At 43.4% G+C, this 19,564-nt stretch overlaps 1 protein-coding gene across 4 annotated transcripts in view; it reads right to left on the bottom strand.

Moving 5' to 3' along the window:
- prmt3 (protein arginine methyltransferase 3) overlaps nt 1–19,564 on the bottom strand; it is a 191,835-nt gene that overhangs the window by 35,659 nt on the left and 136,612 nt on the right. For 2 of the 4 annotated variants that reach the window (XM_043705398.1, XM_043705401.1), the window contains exons 14-15: nt 14,901–14,951; nt 12,407–12,494 (exon numbers count right to left, since the gene is read on the bottom strand). The exons of 1 other annotated variant lie outside the window; for it this stretch is intronic. In XM_043705398.1, the coding sequence (XP_043561333.1) occupies nt 12,407–12,494; nt 14,901–14,951 (139 nt within the window). Of the gene's footprint in view, nt 1–12,398; nt 12,495–14,900; nt 14,952–19,564 lie in introns of those variants that run through there. One more of the 4 variants, XM_043705399.1, reaches the window with a different exon arrangement.

Genomic DNA, 19,564 nt, shown 5'->3' with positions numbered 1-19,564 from the left:
GCCCATCACCGATAAGCTCATTCCTTTCCAAATATAAATAGAACCCTATCTCTCAGTACCCTCTCTAGCAACTTCCCCACCATTAATGTCAGGCTCACTGGTCTGTAGTTACCCAGAATATCCCTACTACCCTTCTTGTACAGGGGGACAACATGAGCAACCTTCCAGTCCTCTGGCACCTCACCTGCATTTAAGGATGCCACAAAAATATCTGTCAGGGCCCCAGCTATTTCCTCTCTCACCTCCCTCAGCAACCTGGGATAGATCCCATCCGGTCCTGGGGATTTGTCCACCTTAATAACCTCTAGCATACCCAACACATCTTCCCTACCTATGCCAATGTGATCCAGACTAATCAAACTTTTATCTCTAGTCTCAAGATTCATCATGCTCCTCTCCTCAGTGAACACTGATGCAAAGTAATCATTCAGAATTTCACCCATTCTCTCAGGTTCGGCACACAGCCTTCCTTCATTATCTTTTAGTGGACCAATCCGTTCTCTAGTTACCCGCTTGCTTCTTATATAAGAATAAAATGCTTTGGGATTTTCCTTAATTCTGCTCGCTGAAGCTATTTCATGACCCCTTTAGCCCGCTTGATTCCTTGCTTAAGACTTGCCCTACTTTTCCGATATTCCTCCAGGGTCCATTCTGTTCTTATCTGCCGAGACCTTATGTTCGCTTCCCTTTTCCTCTTGGCTAGTCATACAATTTCTCCTGTCATCCACGGTTCACGAATCTTGCCCTTCCTATCCTTTGCCTTCAACAGGACATGCCTATCCTGCACTATTTTTAACCTATCTTTGAAAGCCTCCCACATCTCAAATGTCGACTTCCCTTCAAATAGCTGTGTCCAATCCACATTTTCCAGCTCCTGCCTAATTTTGATATAATTGGCCTTGGCCCAGTTTCGGACTCTTCCCTTCGGACAACTCTCTTCTTTATCTACGAGTATTATAAAACTTACAGAATTGTGGTCACTGTTCCCAAAGAAATCCCCCACCGCAACTTCTACCACCTGTCCTGGCTCGTTCCCCAGTACCAGGTCCAATATGGCCCCTTCCCTCGTCGGACTATTAACATATTGCTCTAGAAAACTCTCCTGGACGCTTCGTACAAATTCTACTCCATCCAGACCTCTGACGCTAAGTGTATCCCAATGTTGGGAAAATTAAAATCTCCCATCACCACCACCCTGTTGCCTCTACATCTATTCATAATCTGTTTACTTATTTGTTCTTCTACCTCACGCTCACTGTTGGGAGATGTATAATACAATCCCAAAAATGTAACTAAACCCTTCTTATTTCTCAGCTCCACTCATAATGCCTCACTATTCAGGTCTGCCATAGCACAGCTGTGATATCGTCCCTGACCAGCAATGCAACTCCAGCCCCCCTCCCCCCACTTTACTTCCCTCCCTGTCCTGTCTGAAGTGTCTACATCCTAGAAAATTTAGTTGACTTCATCATGCCCTTCCTTCAACCAAGTCTCTGTGATGGCAATAATATCATACTCCCAGCACCAATTCAAGCCCTAAGTTCATCTGCCTTACACACTATACTCCTTGCATTAAAGTAGATGCATTTAAGGCCACCAGTTCTTTTGCAGTCATCTGCTCTCTGCCTACTCTTCCCTTTATTAATGCTATCTTCATAATTCTTACAGTCTCCAGTCTCCACCTCGCTGCCCACTTGTTTTCTCTTCTGGTTCCCAGTCCCCTGCCACATTAGTTTAAAACCTCCCCAACAGCAGGAGCAAAAGCTCCCACAAGGACATTGGTTCCCGTCTCATTCAGATGTAGACTGTCCATTTTGTAATAGTCCCACCTTCCCCCAGAACCAGTCCCAATGTTCAACAAATCTGAACCCTCCCTCCTACACGATCTCTCAAGCCATGTGTTCATCCTGTCTATTTTTTTCATTTCTACATTGGCTAGCACGTGGCACTGGTAGTAATCCCGAGGTCAACAACCAGGAGCCTGAGATTAATTAGCAGAAGGATTGTCTAGGAATGAAAGATTGTTTTTTCACCCAGATGTTGTGGATGGTTTGGAGCTCACTGCCTGAAAAGGTGGCCAAGATAGAAACCCTCATTGCATTTGTTCTGAACAAAAACAATTGGATGTGCACTTGAGGAAACAGAAACATCAGGATTCTAGAGCAAGAGATAGAAGGTGAGATGAGGTTTCTCGGACCAGTGCAAATAGATGAGTTCAAATGGTGGTTTTCAGTATCTAAAGGAGATGTTTCCATGCTTGTTTTTCTTGAATTTTAAGGAGAGAAAGAGAATTGTTTGGCTCTCAGGATTCACAGAAAGCTCTCGGTAAATCTGTGGACACTAAATGTGGAAACAAATTCTAATCTGGGATCAAAACTTTATCAGGCCATAATAGCTGGCATTCAATATGTGTGATGACCATGAGCCATTATCAATTTTCCAAAGATTATCTAATGTCATTTATGGAATTAAGTTGCTCTCCTTACTTGGTTAAAGTGGGTACTGCAGATGCTGGAGATTAGAGTCAAGATTGGAGTAGTGCTGGAATAGCACAGCAGGTCAAGCAGCATCCAAGGACCAGGAAAATTAACTTCTTGGACAAAAGCCCTTTATCAGGAATGAGACTGAGCATCTTGGAGGTGGAGAGATAAATGGGAGATGAGTGGGGTTGGGGGCAAAGTAGTTGAGAGTGTCCATCTTCCTTCCCACCTGTCCACTCCACCCTCCTCTCCGACCTATCACCTTTACCCCACTTCCATCCATCTTCCCACCAGCCCCACCCGCCTCCCATTTATCTCTCCACCCTGAGGCACCCAGCCTCATTGCTGATGAAGGGCTATTGCTCGAAAAGTTGATCTTCCTGCTTCTCGGATGCTGCCTGACCTGCTATGCTTTTCCAGCACTAGTGCTGAGAGTGTGTTGCTGGAAGAGCACAGCAGATCAGGCAGCATCCGAGAAGCAGGAAAATCGACTTTTCGGGCAAAACCCTTCATCAGGAATGAGGCAGGGAGCCTCGGGGGTGGAGAGATAAATGGGAGGGGGGGGGCCGGAATATCGATGTTTCGGGCCGGAGCCCTTCACCAGGAATCCTAGTTTTCCAGTACCACTCTCATCTGTGCTCTCCTTACCTGGTCTGGCCTACACCTGACTCCAGACCCACAGCAATGTGGGTTGACTCTTGACTGCCTTTGGGAAATTAGAGATGGACAATACAGGCTAGCCTGGCAGGTAATGCCCACATCCCATGAACAAACAAAAACAAAAGAAAAACCTCCAACCATATGACATAGAAACTCTTGTGATGAACTGTACCAACTCTTGTGTTAATCTTTCATAGGATGTGGATGTCATTGGCAAGACTAGCATTTCTGAGCCCTCTAGCTTGTTAGGCCATGAGTCAACCACATTGCTGTGGGTCTGGTATCGCAGGTAGGTCTGACTGAGTACAATGGCAGGTTTCATTCCCAAAACAGCATTCATAAACCAGCAGAGTTTCAAAAACAGTCAATGATAAGCTCATGGTCACCAATCTGAAACTAGCTTTCAACTCCAGATTTTATGAACTGATTTTAAATTACACAATCTGCCATGGTGACATGTGACTAAAACAAAACATTGTGAATAATAAATATTAATAAGCACCTAAATGTTTTTATCATGGTCACATCTGAACCCATACCTCCACAGGATTAGCCTAGGCTTTAGGGTTAAAGACAGATATTTTCTAATCAATCTGTTCAGTGATGTTATGATACATATCTGGAGCAAGTTGGATTCTGGGCTCAGAAGTAGGGACACTATCACTGAACCACCTCGCCCAAAGATATTACCATTATACAGTACCTCCCACATGAGTACATTACTTCAGTTTCATTTAACATATCCTCGTAAACCTTCGTTTCAATCCAGCAACAGATACAGGTTCAAGGAATGGCAGACAAGCAACAGAGTGGGAATAAATGTGACTTTTTCTGAATGGCAGGCTGTAACTACTGGTGTATCACAGGGATCAGCTATTCACAATATAGGTTAATGATTTAGAATGAGGGAACTAAATGTGTTTCAAAATTTGCAGATGACACAAAGCTGGGTGGAAGAGTGAGCAGTGAGGAGGATGCAGAGATGTTGCAGTGTGATTTGGACAGGTTGAGTGAGTGCACAAATACAGCATAGTGTGGATAAATGTGTGGTTATCTATTATTGGCAGCAGAAAGTAGGAAGGCATTTTATTATATAAATGGCTGTAAATTGAGCAAATGTTTAAAGAGCCCTGAGGGTCTCGCTGAAAGTAAGCGTGCAGCTGCAACAGGCAGTGAAGACGACAATCTGGATGTTGGTCTTCACAGTGAGGGGATTCGAGTGCAGAGGGAAGGATGTCTTGCTGCAATTATACATGATATTGGTGAGGCCACACCAGGAATATTGTGTACAGTTTTGGTCTCCTTACCCGTGGAATGACGTTCTTGCCATAGAGGGAGTGCATCAAAGATTTACCTAATTGATTTTTGGGATGGCAGGACTGATGTATGACGAGAGGTTGAGTTGGTTAGGATTGCATTCACTGCAGTTTACAAGAATGGGGAGGGATCTCAAAGAAACCTATAAAATTCTAGACAGGTTAGAGACAAGAAGGATGTTCCCGATGGTGAGGGGGTCCAGAACCAGGGGGTCACAGTTTGAGGAGGAGAGGTAAATCTTTTAGGATTGAGATGAGGAGAAATTCCTCCATTCAGAGAGTGGTGAGCCCATGGAATTCACTGCCATAGAAAGTGGTAAATGCCAAAATATTGTGAAGTTTCAAGCGATTTCATTATGTTAACTGTTGTCAAGAAAATTTTGATTAGATTAGATGAGATTAGATGAGATTACTTACAGTGTGGAAACAGGCCCTTCGGCCCAACAAGTCCACACCGACCCGCCGAAGCGTAACCAACCCAGACCCATTCTCCTACATTTATCCCTTCACCTAACACTACGGGCAATTTAGCGTGGCCAATTCACCTAACCTGCACATTTTTGGATTGTGGGAGGAAACCGGACCACCCGGAGGAAACCCACGCAGACACGGGGAGAACGTGCAAACTCCACACAGAGAGTCGCCTGAGGCGGGAATTGAACCCGGGTCTCTGGCGCTGTGAAGCAGCAGTGCTAACCACTGTGCTACCGTGCCGCCCACAATATTTTCTGATTCAATATGTGGATGTACCTACTAAAGAAGGTGCAAAATCTGACCTACTCTTGGTAAATAAGGCAGGGCAGGTGACTGAGTGGGGACACACTTTGGGGCCAGCGACCATAATTCTATTAATTTTAAAATAGCGATGGAAAAGGATAAACCAGATCTAAAAGTTGAAGTTCTAAATTGGAGAAAGGCTAATTCTGATGGCATTAGGCAAGAACTTACAAAAACTGATTGGTGGCAGATGTTCGCAGGTAAACGGATGGCTGGAAAATGGGAAGCCTTCAAAAATGAGATAACGAGAGTCCAGAGACAGTATATTCCTGTCAGGGTGAAAGGAAAGGCTGGTAGGTATAGTGAATGCTGGATGACTAGAGAAATTGAGGGTTTGGTTAAGAAAAAGAAGAAGCATATGTCAGGTATAGACAGGATAGATCTAGTGAATCCTTAGAAGAGTATAAAGGTAGTAGGAGTATACTTAAGAGAGAGATCAGGAGGGCAAAAAGGGTACATGAGATAGCTTTGGCAAACAAAGTTAAGGAGAATTGAAAGGGTTTTTATAAATACATTAAGGACAAAAGGGTAACTAGGGAAAGAATAGGGCCCCTCAAAGATCAGCAAGGCGGCCTTTGTGTGGAGCCGCAGAAAATGGGGGAGATACGAAATAAGTGTTTTGCATCAGTGTTTACTGTGGAAAAGGATATGGAAGATATAGACTGCAGGGAAATATATGGTGACATCTATAAAAATGTCTATACTATAGAGGAGGAGGTGCTGGATGTCTTGAAACACATAAAAGTGGATAAATCCCCAGGACTTGATCAGGTGCACCCGAGAACTCTGTGGGAAGCTCAGGAAGTGATTGCTGGGCCCCTTTTGAGATATTTGTATCATCGATAGTCACAGGTGATGTGCCAGAAGACTGGAGGTTGGCTAACATGATGCCACTGTTTACGAAGGGTGGTAATGACAAGCCAGGGAACTACAGACCAGGGAGCCTAGCATTGTTGGTGGGCAAGTTGTTGGAGGGGATCCTAAGGGACAGGATGTACATGTATTTGGAAAGACAAGGACTGATTAGGGATAGTTAACATGGCTTTGTGTATGGGAAATCATGTCTCACAAACTTGATTGAGTTTTTGAAGAAGTAACAAAGTGGATTGTTGAGGGCAGAACGGTGGACATGACCTATATGGACTTCAGTAAGGCGTTCGACAAGATTCCCTGTGGGAGACTGATTAGCGAAGTTAGATCTCATGGAATACAGGGAGAACTGGCCATTTGGATACAGAACTGGCTCAAAGGTAGAAGACAGAGGATGGTGGTAGCGGGCTGTTTTTCAGACCGGAGGCCTGTGACCAGTGGAGTGCTATAAGGATCGATGCTGGGTCCACTACTTTTCGACATTTATATAAATGCTTTGGATGTAAGCTTAAGAGGTATAGTTAGTAAGTTTGCAGATGACACCAAAATTGGAGGTGTAGTGGACAGCGAAGAAGGTTACCTCAGATTACAATGGGATCTTGATCAGATGGGCCAATGGGCTGAGAAGTGGCAGATGGAGTTTAATTTAGATAAATGTGAGGTTCTGAATTTTGGGAATGCAAATCTTAGCAGGACTTATACACTTAATGGTAAGGTCCTAGGGAGTGTTGCTGAACAAAGAGACCTTGGAGTGCAGGTTCATAGCTCCTTGAAAGTGGAGTGGCAGCTGGATAGGATAGTGAAGAAGGTGTTTAGTATGCTTTCCTTTTTTGGTCAGAGTATTGAATACAGGAGTTGGGAGGTCATGTTGCAGCTGTACAGGACATTGGTTAGGCCACTTTTGGAATATTGCATGGAATAGGGGAAGGATGTTCTGAAACTCGAAAGGGTTCAGAAAAGGTTGGCAAGAATGTTGCCAGGGTTGGAGGATTTGAACTATTGGGAGAGGTTGAATCGGCTAGGGCTGTTTTCCCTGGAGTGTTGAAGGCTGAGGGGTGACCTTATAGAGGTTTACAAAATTATGAGGGGCATGGATAGGATAAATAGACAAGGTCTTTTCCCTAGGGGTGGGGCAGTCCAGAGCTAGAGGGTGAACATGTTTAGGGAGAGAGGGGAAAGATAAAAGAGACCTAAGGGGCAACGTTTTCATGCAGAGGGTGGTACGTGTATGGAATGAGCTACCAGAGGAAGTGGTGGAGGCTGGTACAATTGCAACATTTAAAAGGCGTCTGGATGGGTATATGAATAGGAAGGGCTTGGAGGGTTATGGGCCGTGTGCTGGCAGGTGGGACTAGATTGGGTTGGGATATCTGGTCGGCATGGACAAGTTGGACTAAAGGGTCTGTTTCCGTGCTGTACATCTCTATAAGTCTAAGTGGCCAAAGGGATCAAGGAATATGGGGGGAGAGTGGGATTAGGATATTGAGCTCGATGATCAACCATGATCATACTGAATGGTAGAACAGGCTTGAAGGGGCTGAATGGCCTACTCCCACTCCATCTCCTATGTTTCTTTTGAAATGAATGAGATGATCCGCAGGACAAGACCACAAATAGCCAGCGATCCCAGCTGCTGCAGCCTTGTACTAGGAATAGTCTTGACCTGAGAAAATTCACAGCCTCAACATTACTGCAGTACAGTGTGTTACTGCTTGGACGTGCTTCTCTCCAGCTCACAGCAATCACTGCACACATGTACAATGGATTCAAATTGCCAGAACTCTGACCAACTGCAAGTCAGCAATCATAAAACTCTTTCTCAAACACACCAAACCTAAATAGCCTAGTCCATCAAGCCTAAAAACAAAATCAAGTGTGTCAAATATTTGTCAACAGTTCCTGCAATGACATGTGAAGGACAATGTGCAATTACGCACAGGTTGGCGGGGGAGGTGGGGTTGAGGGGGTAAGTTAATAGTGGAAATCATAACTTATGTCAAAGTTGCAGTTCAGTGCATTAAAGTAAAATATGTATGCTTAATTATTATCGAAACTTCTCTTTTCAGAATGTGACTGTTAGATCACAGCAGCCTGACAGAATAGCACATTTATGTTCCAAAGAACTTCAACATGAATTCCTGGAAAAATACGGGCAGTAAAGACATAATCACGTGCATCTGCTCCCTAGACTTGCCTGCCTGGTACATTTAGAAGGCATCCTCCTCGGAAGAATTAACAGGGACCCGCATTATATCAGGGCTGAGTAGAGCAATTTGTCAATGTCATCTTGATGTAATGAGAGGGATTTTATTTTTGCAGCTCTGATGCTCTCAAATGCAGCAGTGCAGAGTCTTGCTCGGGCTTAGCTGCGTCACTCCACTCTTATCTTCCACCTTCGGCTGTAGGTAGACTGCACTGTACATTTTACTGCATGCAGATTAACAGGGAATTGAAATTCATGAAGAAGTCAGCAATGGTTCACTAAATGTACACACTGGGCTTGCAAGAACCATCTCGCCTGCTCCCAGAGTGACGCACGCTGAAAGAGACCCTCATGCAAAATAATGTGAAGAAGCATCAATGGATGAAAAATAGTATTACAGAGAACGCTCTGCACACATCACTGAACAAGGGGCTTCTGGGATCTTGCTGCAAGCAGGGATTTACCCAAGACACCAAATAGGCAGAAAGCCAATGACGGATGTAAAATCTCAATTAAATGCCTAATGCCACAAGAGACAATTTCAGATCAAAGCTGTGCTTTACAATGGAAAAGGATACTTGCAGTGTACATGTAAAATTTTAAAGCTAGCTCTACAATTATATCATAGAAAATGCACTTTGAAATTAGAAGATTGACTTTTGAAAATGATGTTCTAATAAAATTGTTGAAGGAATTAAAGAAAAGGATCATGTTATTAGCTCCTTATGAACAAATCCTGACTAAATATTCACGTATAAATACTATGTTTTTCAAATAGAGTTTTTGCTATTTCACTGGTTAAAAATAATTTGGTTCATGGAACTAATCCAATATTCAGTGTTATTGAGAGTTCATTCCATCTTTTGTTTCACTGCTTCTCAGACAAAATCTTTTCGAACAAAACTGATGAACATTGCACCAATTAGTCAATGTACTGCAATGTTCAAACAAATAATTCCATTCCGAGAGAAGAAAAACATTGACAACATGATTACTGCAGTCGTGCAAGCATTTGACTTTTGGGTATGAGAAGGAAATTATTTTCTTATTTATTTGTTCATGGGATGTGAACAATATAGGAATGACCAGCATTTGTTGCCCATTCCTCATTGGCCTGGATGAGGCGGTGGTGAATTGCCTCCTTGAGCTGCTGCAGTCCATGTGCTATAGGGACACTCATAGTGCTGTTGGCAAGAGAATTCCAAATTGTTGACCCAGTGACAGTGAAGATATGGCTCCAAGTCATAATGGCATGGGGATAACTAACTCATTCAGCTTACAACATCATTTGCAATTGCAAATCTTGCTCCAATTTGTTCTGTTCAAATCGTCATTGGTTCTGTTCATTCACATTTCTGCCTGATGACAATGTACTTCAATCAAAGTGCAGCACTCATTATGTAATGTCAAACTCATGTCACCAACAAGCCTGAACTCCAGTACACTGAAGGACTATCGCCTGTATATCACAAAACATTCAGCTTGTCATTAAAAGGCTTGTTCCTCAGTGTCAATAATTAAGGAACATTTGTAGCTGCTGTTTCTTTCTTTAAAACATTGTTTAAAAATGTTCAATAAATATTAAATAATTTCCAGCTTTCAACCAAAACGAGTGGGTGGATTTGCAATGTACTAAATGAATTATTAGAGATAGGGTTTTTGGCATGAAAGCAGCAATTAATCTTGCCTCAGCACACATGCTGAAACTTGACATTCGTTGTCTTCAACTGTCCTTTGAACCGTCATTATCAACCAGTGGCAAAACATTTACAGGTCTCTACCAGAGAAACGACCTCCTGTACCTATCACTGGGCTCGGCACAAATAAAATTTTCCTTTAATATCGGGTCATAGAGTCCTACAGCACAGAAACAGACCCTTTGGTCCAACCAGTCCATGCTAAACATAATCCCAAACTACACTAGTCCCACTTTCCTGCTGCCGGCCCATATCCCTCCAAGCCTTTCCTTCTCATGCTTATCTAAATGTCTTTTAAACATTGTAATAGTACCTGCATCCACCACTTACTCAGGAAGTTCATTTCAAACGCAAACCACCTTCGGTGTTAAAAAAAATTGCCCTTTGTGTCTTTTTTCAATCTCTCTCCTCTCAACTTAAAAAAGTGCCCCCAGTTTTGAAATCTCCCATCCGAGGGAAAAGACATCTACCATTAACCTTATCTACATCCCTCATGACTTTATAAAACATGAATGCCTGAGCTTGGTTAATGCCTTAATTTCAAAGCGTTCTAAGCTTGAAACCCCAAACCAGACAAAATGTTGACTGAGAAAACGATTGTTTTTTGGCTGCACTGATCATGGGGAAGACATGAATGGGAAGCTGAGACATGCAAGTGATATACAAGCATCTGAATGAGAAGGTAGGAGTGAGCGGGAGGTAACACTATCATAACCCAAAGGAAATGATCCCCTCTTCAAGAAGCTCATCTTATTGAACATAGAAAGTAGGAGCAGGAGTAGACCATTCAGCCCTTCGAGCCTGATCCTCCATTCAATGTGATCATGGATGATCATCCAACTCAGTACCCTCTTCCCTCAATCGCTCTATACCATATGATCCCTTTAGCTGCAAGAACATCTTGAAAACATTCAATGCTTTGGCCTGAACCACTTTCTGTGGCAGAGAATTCCACATGCACACCATTTCCTGAGTGAAGAAATTTCTCGTCTGTCCTACATAGCTTACCCTATGTCCTTAAACTGTGACCCTTGGGTCTAGTCACCTGTGTTTACCCTGTCTTGTCCTATGGGAATTTTATAGTTTCTACGAGATCCCCCTTATTCTTCTAAACTCCAGTGAATACAGCTCTAACCGATCCTGTCTCTCTGCCATCCTAGGAATTAGTCTGTTAAACTTTTGTTGCATGAATAACTTTCATCAGATAAGGAACAAAGCTATGAAATAGGGAAGGCTAGAGGGTACCTTGACCTATTTTTTGCATTCTAGGTCCCTAAGAGATTTGTATACCTATTTGCTCCAACGGCAAATACAACTTTACTCACAAAGCATAAGCAGCATATATTGATGAAACAGAAACATCAATGATGGTACAAAAATGTAAAAATAAATTGAGTACATTTGAGAGATATTTGTCTCTCAATAGTCAGAATGTCATCTGTTTTAAAGCTCAGTTCAGACAGATGGAATTTGCTGAACTTCAGTCACAGTTTGTTTAAGATGCTGCATTTGATGAGGTTGAAAAGGAGTGTCACTATCCTTCAGCTTTGAGTCTTAACCAGAGGGAATGTAGTCTGTTCACATCTGTCTATTTAATTCATTTGATGCAATACAGAGATTTCTCAAGGTAAAATTCAAAGTGGTGGGCAGCTGGCTAAATCTTTCAACTGGCACCGAACCAGGTTAATCTTTGAATACACACTGGACAGTCAGGGCTCATCATTCTACCATTACTCAAATCCCTGCCATTCACACTGAAAGGTATTCAAGGTGTGTGCCAGCCAACCCATTAAATTCACATAAAGCTGGTTCTTAAAAGCAGGTCACAGTGATTAATAGAGGAAAAAATGAGTCAAGACACTGTGACTCCTGATGTTATCCATCAGAACATTACATCTGATCTTGGCCAAAAAGGTAAGAGGCAGTGGCCCAGTGGTTATGTCACAAGGGTGGTAATATATAGCCTGATCCGATCTTAGCCAAAAAGCTAAGAAGCAGTGGCGTAGTGGTTATATCACTGGGGTGGAAATACAGAGCTTAAGGCTAATGCTCTGGTGACGTGCGTTTAAAGCCTCAGCAGATGATGAAATTTGAATTTGTGGAATATGGCTTAAAAACAATATGTAGCCCAATGTTGACAAAGCTGCAATTATCATAAAAACCCATCTAGGCCACTAATGTCTTCTCAGAAAAGTTACCTGCCATCCTTACCTGGTCTGGCCTCCATGTAACTCCGAACTCTCAGCAATGTAGATGACTCTTAAATCCCTCAGGATTAGGTACAAGCGACAAATGCTCATCTTGCTGCATTCCACGTGAAAACAAAATATGCCAACACCAAAGCCATGTGCCTTTGGAATGCCTCAGCTCTGTATCTGGGAACATGCGGGATAAATCATTTACCTTTTCTCACCAAGACCGGCTGCTCAAGGAGAAAGACAGTTTGCTTCCAATGCGTTTCGGTGCTTCCTGGGCCTGTGGAGAACATGACCTGAAAGGGAGAGTTCGGAAGTAGCCAGTGAGCAATGTACCGGCACTGCACTACCACTGGAAATACAAAAAAAAATCACAAACTGTTTACAACACCAACAGGCCTGCTCCCTTTAAAGAGTCTGTATCTCAGTCAGGAGGATAGAGTGAGGTCGGGTAAGTGGAGCTGAGTCCTTGGAAAGATCAGCCATGGTCTTATTGAATGGCGAAGCAGGCTCAAAGGGCCAGACGGCCTACTCCTGCTCCTAGTTCTGATGTTCTTGTGAGTGTTTCCAGGACCGCCTGATTGCTTTGCTACTGTTGAAAGTTCAGCAAAGTTCGAGTATTTGACAAGGGTGACCTTATTGAAACATACAAGATTCCTAGTGGACTTGCCAAGGGTAGATATGGGAAGGTTGCTTTCCTTTGTGGGAAAATATTTGGCTTTATCAAGGGCAAATCATGTTTGACCAGTTTGTTTTAGTGCTTTGAGGAGGTACTGCCTGCAGTGAATAAAGGAAAACAGGCTGAGGTCTCGCACTTAAGATTTACAGAAGGCATTTGTTAAAGTGCCACATGGAAGGCTATCTTGGAAAATGAAAGTTCATGGTATGGAGGATGTTCTCATGAACAGAAGACTGGCTGGCTAAACAGGAAGCAGACAGTCGATGTATGAAATAACTGCATAGAAGCTGGTATCCCGTCACCAAGTCATTCTTTGTTTACCTGTGCACAGCGCACTGGCTGTAGCCAGCCAGCTCGGAGTCAGTCTGTGGAGAAGGCTGTGGAGGCCAGGTCATTGAGAATATTTAAGACTGAGATAGCTAGGTCCTTGACTGAGAAGGGGATCAAGGCTTATGGGGAGAAAGTGGGAGAATGGAGTTGAGAAACTTATCAGCCATGGTTGAATGGCAGAACAGATTCAATGGGCTGAACAGCCTCATTTATGTTTCTATGTCTTATGGTCTTAAACCCTTCTTATTTATAGACTCATCCAGATGCCTTTTAAATGCTGTTCAAATTTAAATTACGACCAGCATAGGCCTCAAAACTGATCTGTTCGGAACTCTAATGGATACAAAGTTCCAGTCACAAAACCACCCCATGGATTATCACCGTCTGCTTCCTGCCCCTCAGCCAATCCTGGAACCAATTAGCCAAATCTCCTTAAATTTCATGGGCTCTTGCCTATGCTATCAGTCTCCCACGTGGAACCTTATCAAAATCAGGTTGCAGGATTTAGATGTTTCACTAAGAACAGAGAAGATAGTAAAAATGGGGTGGGGGGGGGGGGCAGTAGCATTGTTAATCAAGGACAGTATGCCAGTAGCAGAAAGGATTCCACTACTGAGGTGGCATGGGCTGAGGTTAGAAACAGGAAAGGAGAGGTCACCCTTTGGGAGTTTTCTATAGGCCTCTGAATAGTTCCAGAGATGTAGAGGGAAGGATAGCAAAGATGTTTCTGGATAATTGTTATCTTAGTTGTTAACTTCCTAAATATTGACTGGAAATACTACCATGTGAGTTCTTTAGATAGGTCAGTTTTTGTCCAATGTGTGCAGGAGGGATTCCTGACACAGTGTGTAGACAGGTCAATAAGGAGCGAGGTCACATTAAATTTGGTACTGGGTAAAGAACCCAGCCAGGTGTTAGATTTGGAGGTAGGTGAGCACTTGGATGATAGTGACCACAATTCGGTTATGTTTACCGATGGAAAGGGATAGGTATGTACCGCAGGGTAAGAGTTACTGCTGGGGGAAAGGCAATTATGATGCGATTAGGCATAATTTAGGATGCACAGGATGGGGAAGGAAATTGCAGGGGATGGGCACAACTGAAATGTGGAGCTTATTCAAGGAACAGCTACTGCTGGTTCAGACAAATCCAATCGTGACTTTCAAAGGGCAATTGTATACGGCACTGAAAAGGGAATGAATATGGGGAAAGAGTTGGGGAGTAAAATTGTTTCGATATCTCGTACAAAGAAGCGGCACGGTGGCACAGTGGTTAGCACTGCTGCCTCACAGCGCCAGAGACCCGGGTTCAATTCCCGCCTCGGGCAACTGTCTGTGTGGAGTTTGCACACTCTCCCCGTGTCTGCGTGGGTTTCCTCCGGGTGCTCCGGTTTCCTCCCACAGTCCAAAAATGTGCAGGTTAGGTGAATTGGCCATGCTAAATTGCCAATAGTGTTAGGTGAAGGGGTAAATGTATGGGAATGGATCTGGGTGGGTTGCCCTTCGGAGGGTCAGTGTGGACTTGTTGGGCCGAAGGGCCTGTTTCCACACTGTAAGTAATCTAAGTAACCTAAACTGTGGGCCAAACATCACTCTGCACGGCAGGATTCCGTGACAAAGTGTCTTGTTAGGGAATCAGCTCTTGAGAATTAATTTGACGAACATCAGATTATTTGCAAGGTCAGGGCTCTCACCTTATTGCTGCAATTCTTCTCGAATACAATGTCAAAGTGTCCAGAAATCGCCTGAAAAAAAATCACAGCGCTAAATCAAAAATCATAAATGTGTTCACTTCTCTGAACAATCGGGCAGCAGTTATAATGATTGGTCGATGCAGGTATCCACTTTTAGACTTGGATTTTGCTACATTTAAAAAATGATTTTTTATCCCCAGAGCTGTGATAAATATTTATTGTAAGTACACTCGTGCATCAACTTAAACTGTTTTTTTTTGACATTTCTCCCAATGGATGACTGGAAATGCTAACTGATACAGACAGCTACAGAACAGCAGGTCCCCAGAGAAACCTTCAAGCCCCTGCAGTCATTACTTGCATTTCTATAGCATCCTTTATCTTGAAAAACATCTGAAGGCACTTCACAGGCACATGATGAGATCAACTTGACACAGACACAGTGGAGGTGTTTACCAAAATGTTTCTTCCCTACGGAAAGATATAGCAGCCCAATAAGGAATGTAGCAAAGCTTCAGCAACTAATTCTTGGGATGGAGGGAAAGATTAAATTAACTAGAACAAAAACAGAAATTGCTGGAAAAGCTCAGCAGGTCTGATAGCATCTCCAGGAAGGGTCACCGCACCAGAAACGTTAATTCTGATTTTCTCTAGGTAGATGCTGCCAGACCTGCTGAGCTTTTCCAGCAACTTCTGTTTTTGTTTCTGATTTGCGGCATCTGCAGCTTTTTTTGGGTTTTATTAAGTTAACTGGGGCTGGTTAACTGGGCCTGGTTTGTCTGGAGGTGAGGAGAATGTGAGGTGATCACAATCAAATAAAGAAAATCCTTACAGGCTTCAAAATGTTGTTACCCCCCCCCCCCCGGTTGGGGACTTGTAACCAGAAGACACTGTCTGCACAACGGGCAGAACATTTAGAGCTGAAATGAGGAGGAACTTCTCCACTCTGAGGATGCTGAACCTTTGGGAATTCTCTATCATTGCAAAGGGAATGTAGAATAAAAGTAGTTTGGTTTTGCTAAAACTGTACAAGGCACTAGTCATTCCATAGCTGGGGTACTGTGAACAGTTTTGGGCCCCTTACCTTTCATAGTACCTCTACAGTGTAGAAACAGGCCCTTCGGCCCAGTAAGTCCACACTGACCCTCTGAAGTGTAACCCAGCCAGACCCATTCCCCTAATACTCCACATTTTCCCTGACCAATGCACCTAACCTACACATCTCTGAACATTATGGACAATTTACCTTGGCCATTTCACCTAACCTGCACATCTTTGGATTGTGGGAGGAAACTGGAGCACCCAGAGGAAACCCACGCAGACACAGGGGAGAGTGTGCAAACTCCACATGGACAGTCAACTCGTAACCAACAGTCACGAGTCCCTGGCGCTGTGAGGTAGCATTGTTATCCACTGAGCCACCGTATTGGAGGCAGACCACAGAAAGTTCACCAGGCTGATAGTAGGTATGGAGGGTCTGTCTTCTGAAGAGAGGTTGAGTAGATTGGGCCTATTCTTATTGGAGTTTAGAAGAGTGAGAGGTGAATCTTATTGAACTATACAAGATTCTGAAGGGTTTCGATAAGGTATATGCAGAAAAGCTGTCTCTCATTGCTGGAGCATATAGGACCACTGAACATAATCTCAGAATAAGATGTTGTATTTCTGCTTTAAGTCTTATGGGCCATCCAAAGGATTGTAGCATTGAGGATGCTCAAGAAAGTTATCAAAAGATTTGTACATATTCAAAATATAGACAAAAGTGCAATGCTGGAGATCAGAGTCAAGATTAGAGTGTTGCTGGAAAAGCACAGCAGGTCAGGCAGTAACCGAGGTGCAGGAAAATTGACGTTTCAGGCAAAAGCCCTTCATATTCAAAATATATCAAGGGATATATGTTGGTACTGACAAACCTCCTCCTGCTTCTATTTCTATTGTCCTTGGGCAAATTTAAATGCATTTTAAGAGAAGAGAGAGTTGCAAAGAGATTGAGGGATTTCTCGATTTCAGAACAATGCTGAACGTTGGAACTTTGCAGAGGGTTCACAAGGGCTGTGATTCTTTGGAACTGCTTGCCACACAGAGCTGTGGGGGCAGAGTCCTTGTGTACATGTGGTGCTGAGATAGACAGATTCTTGATCAGTCGGGGAATTAAGGTTATAGGGAAAGGACAGAAAAGAGATTGACAGTAGATTTGATTTGATTAGAATCTCTCCAGAATGGAAACACGCCCTTCGGCCCAACAAGTCCACATCAACCCTCCGAAGAAAAACCCATCCAAACTCATTTCCCGACATTTACCCTTGACTAATGCACCTAACGATATGGGCAATTTAGCATGGCCAATTCACCTGACCTGCATATCTTTTTTTGGAATATGCGAGGAAACTGGAGCACCCGGAGAAAACGCACGCAGACACGGGGAGAATGTGCAAATTCCACACAGACTGTTGCTTGAGGCGGGAATCAAACCCGAGTCCCTGGTGCTGTGAGACAGCAGTGCTAACCACTGAACCATCAAACATATAGCAAAGATCCTTTGGTCCACCATGTCTTTGCTGATCTACAAACACCAAACTACACAAACCCCACTTATCAGCATTTACCATCTAATTGCCCAGAGAGCAGATTAAAGACAAGAATCTGTGGGTCAGACTGAGCAAGGGTGGCAGATTTCCTTCTGTTGTTAAGTAACAATTGACAAAGATTACATGGTCATAGTTAGACTAGCATTTTAAAAATGCAAATTTCACCACCTGCCATTGTGGATTTGAACCCATGTCTCCAAAACATTAGCCTGGGGCGTTGGATTACCAGTTATATGACCATTATACCATCATACTCCTATCCCAATGGCAGCTCAGCTCGAGTGGCATTACTTAAGTAAAGTTAGAAGTCACACAACACCAGGATTATGTGAAACCACTGCTCGTTCATCAGGTGAAGTGACTTCAGCTGACAATGGAGCAGGACTCCGGAAGCTTGTGATTTCATATAAACTTGTTGCTCTATAACCTGGTATTGTGTAGCTTCTGACTTTGTCCACCCCAGTCCAACACCGGCACCTACCTCATTAGTTACAGGGATCTACAGCACAGAGAAAGGCCCTTCAGTCCATCACATCGACACTGCTCAAAAACAACCATGCTATTATTTTAATCCCGTTTTCTAGCACTTGGTCCATAGCCTTGTATGCGTGGTATTGCAAATGCACATCTAAATGCAATACGTCTTAAATGTTATAAGGGTATCTGCCTGAACCACTCTTATAGGCACTGAATTCCAATTCCTACCAGCCCCCGCGTGAAAGACCTTCCCAACATCTCATCCAAACCTACTTCCCTTATTTTAAATTTATGCCCCTGGTCACTGTTCCTCCATCAAGGCAGCAATTCTTCCTGAACGTTTTATCTATGCCAGTTATCATTTTATACATCTCAATCACCTCTGTTCAAAGGAAATCAATCTGTCCACTCTCTCTTCATAACTGAAACTTATCAGTACAGCCAGTTTCCTGGTGCATCTCCTCTGCACCCTCTTCAGTGCTGTCCCTCCTGTGAAGTGAAATTCAGAACTGCACACACTAGCTGCAGCCTAACCAACTTCTTATACAGTGCCAACATCACCGCCCTGCTCTTACATTCTGTGCACCAGCTAATTAAGGCAAGTATCCCATATACGTTCATCATCACATTATCCACCTGTCCTGATACCGGAAGGTACACACACAGCAAGGTCCCTCTGACCTTAAGTGCTTTCCAGGCTCCAACTGCACATCCTGTACCCACTTGCCTTGTTTGTCCTGTCCAATTGCATCACCACACACTTTTCCAGATTGAATTCCACTTGCCAGTAACCAGCCCATCTATAACCTCCTGTGTCTAGGGTTATACTCCTCACTATTTACCATCTGATAATTTTTTTGAATATGCAATCCTACAGATCAAACCTCCTACATTCAAGACTAAATCATTCATATAAACCACAAACAGCAAACATGATTTGTTTGTTTAATGAACCCCGCAGTGGTTTCTGAGATCAGTGCAGTGCTTTTTTAAATATATTTATTCATTCACAGATGAGGGCGTCACCCTCTGTGTGAAAAAGTTGCCCCGTAGGTCTATTTTATATCTTTCCCCTCTCGCCCTAAACCTATGCCCTCTAGTTCTGGACTCCCCCACACCAGGGAAAAGACTTTGCCTATTTAACCTCTCCATGCCCCTCATAGTTTTGGAAACTTCTATAAGGTCACCCCTCAACCTCCGAGGCTCCAGAGAAAACAGCCCCAGCCTATTCAGCCTCTGCCTATAGCTCAAATGCTACAATCCTGGCAACATCCTTGTAAATCTTTTCTGAACCCTTTCAAGTTTCACAACATCTTTCCGATAGGAAGGAGACCAGAATTGCACGCAATATTCCAACAGTGGCCTAACCAATGTCCTGTACAACCGCAACATGACCTCCCAACTCCTGTACTCAATACTCTGACCAATAAAGGAAAGCATACCAAATGCCTTCTTCATTATCCTATCTACATGCGACTCCACTTTCAAGGAGCTATGAACCTGTACTCCAAGGTCTCTTTGTTCAGCAACACTCCCTAGGACCTTACCATTAAGTGCATAAATCCTGCTAAGATTTGCTTTCCCAAAATGCAGCACCTC

This window comes from Chiloscyllium plagiosum, chromosome 16 (genome assembly GCF_004010195.1).
Source record: "Chiloscyllium plagiosum isolate BGI_BamShark_2017 chromosome 16, ASM401019v2, whole genome shotgun sequence".
Classification (NCBI taxonomy): Eukaryota; Metazoa; Chordata; class Chondrichthyes; order Orectolobiformes; family Hemiscylliidae; genus Chiloscyllium; species Chiloscyllium plagiosum.
This window is presented reverse-complemented; position numbering and strand designations above follow the sequence as displayed.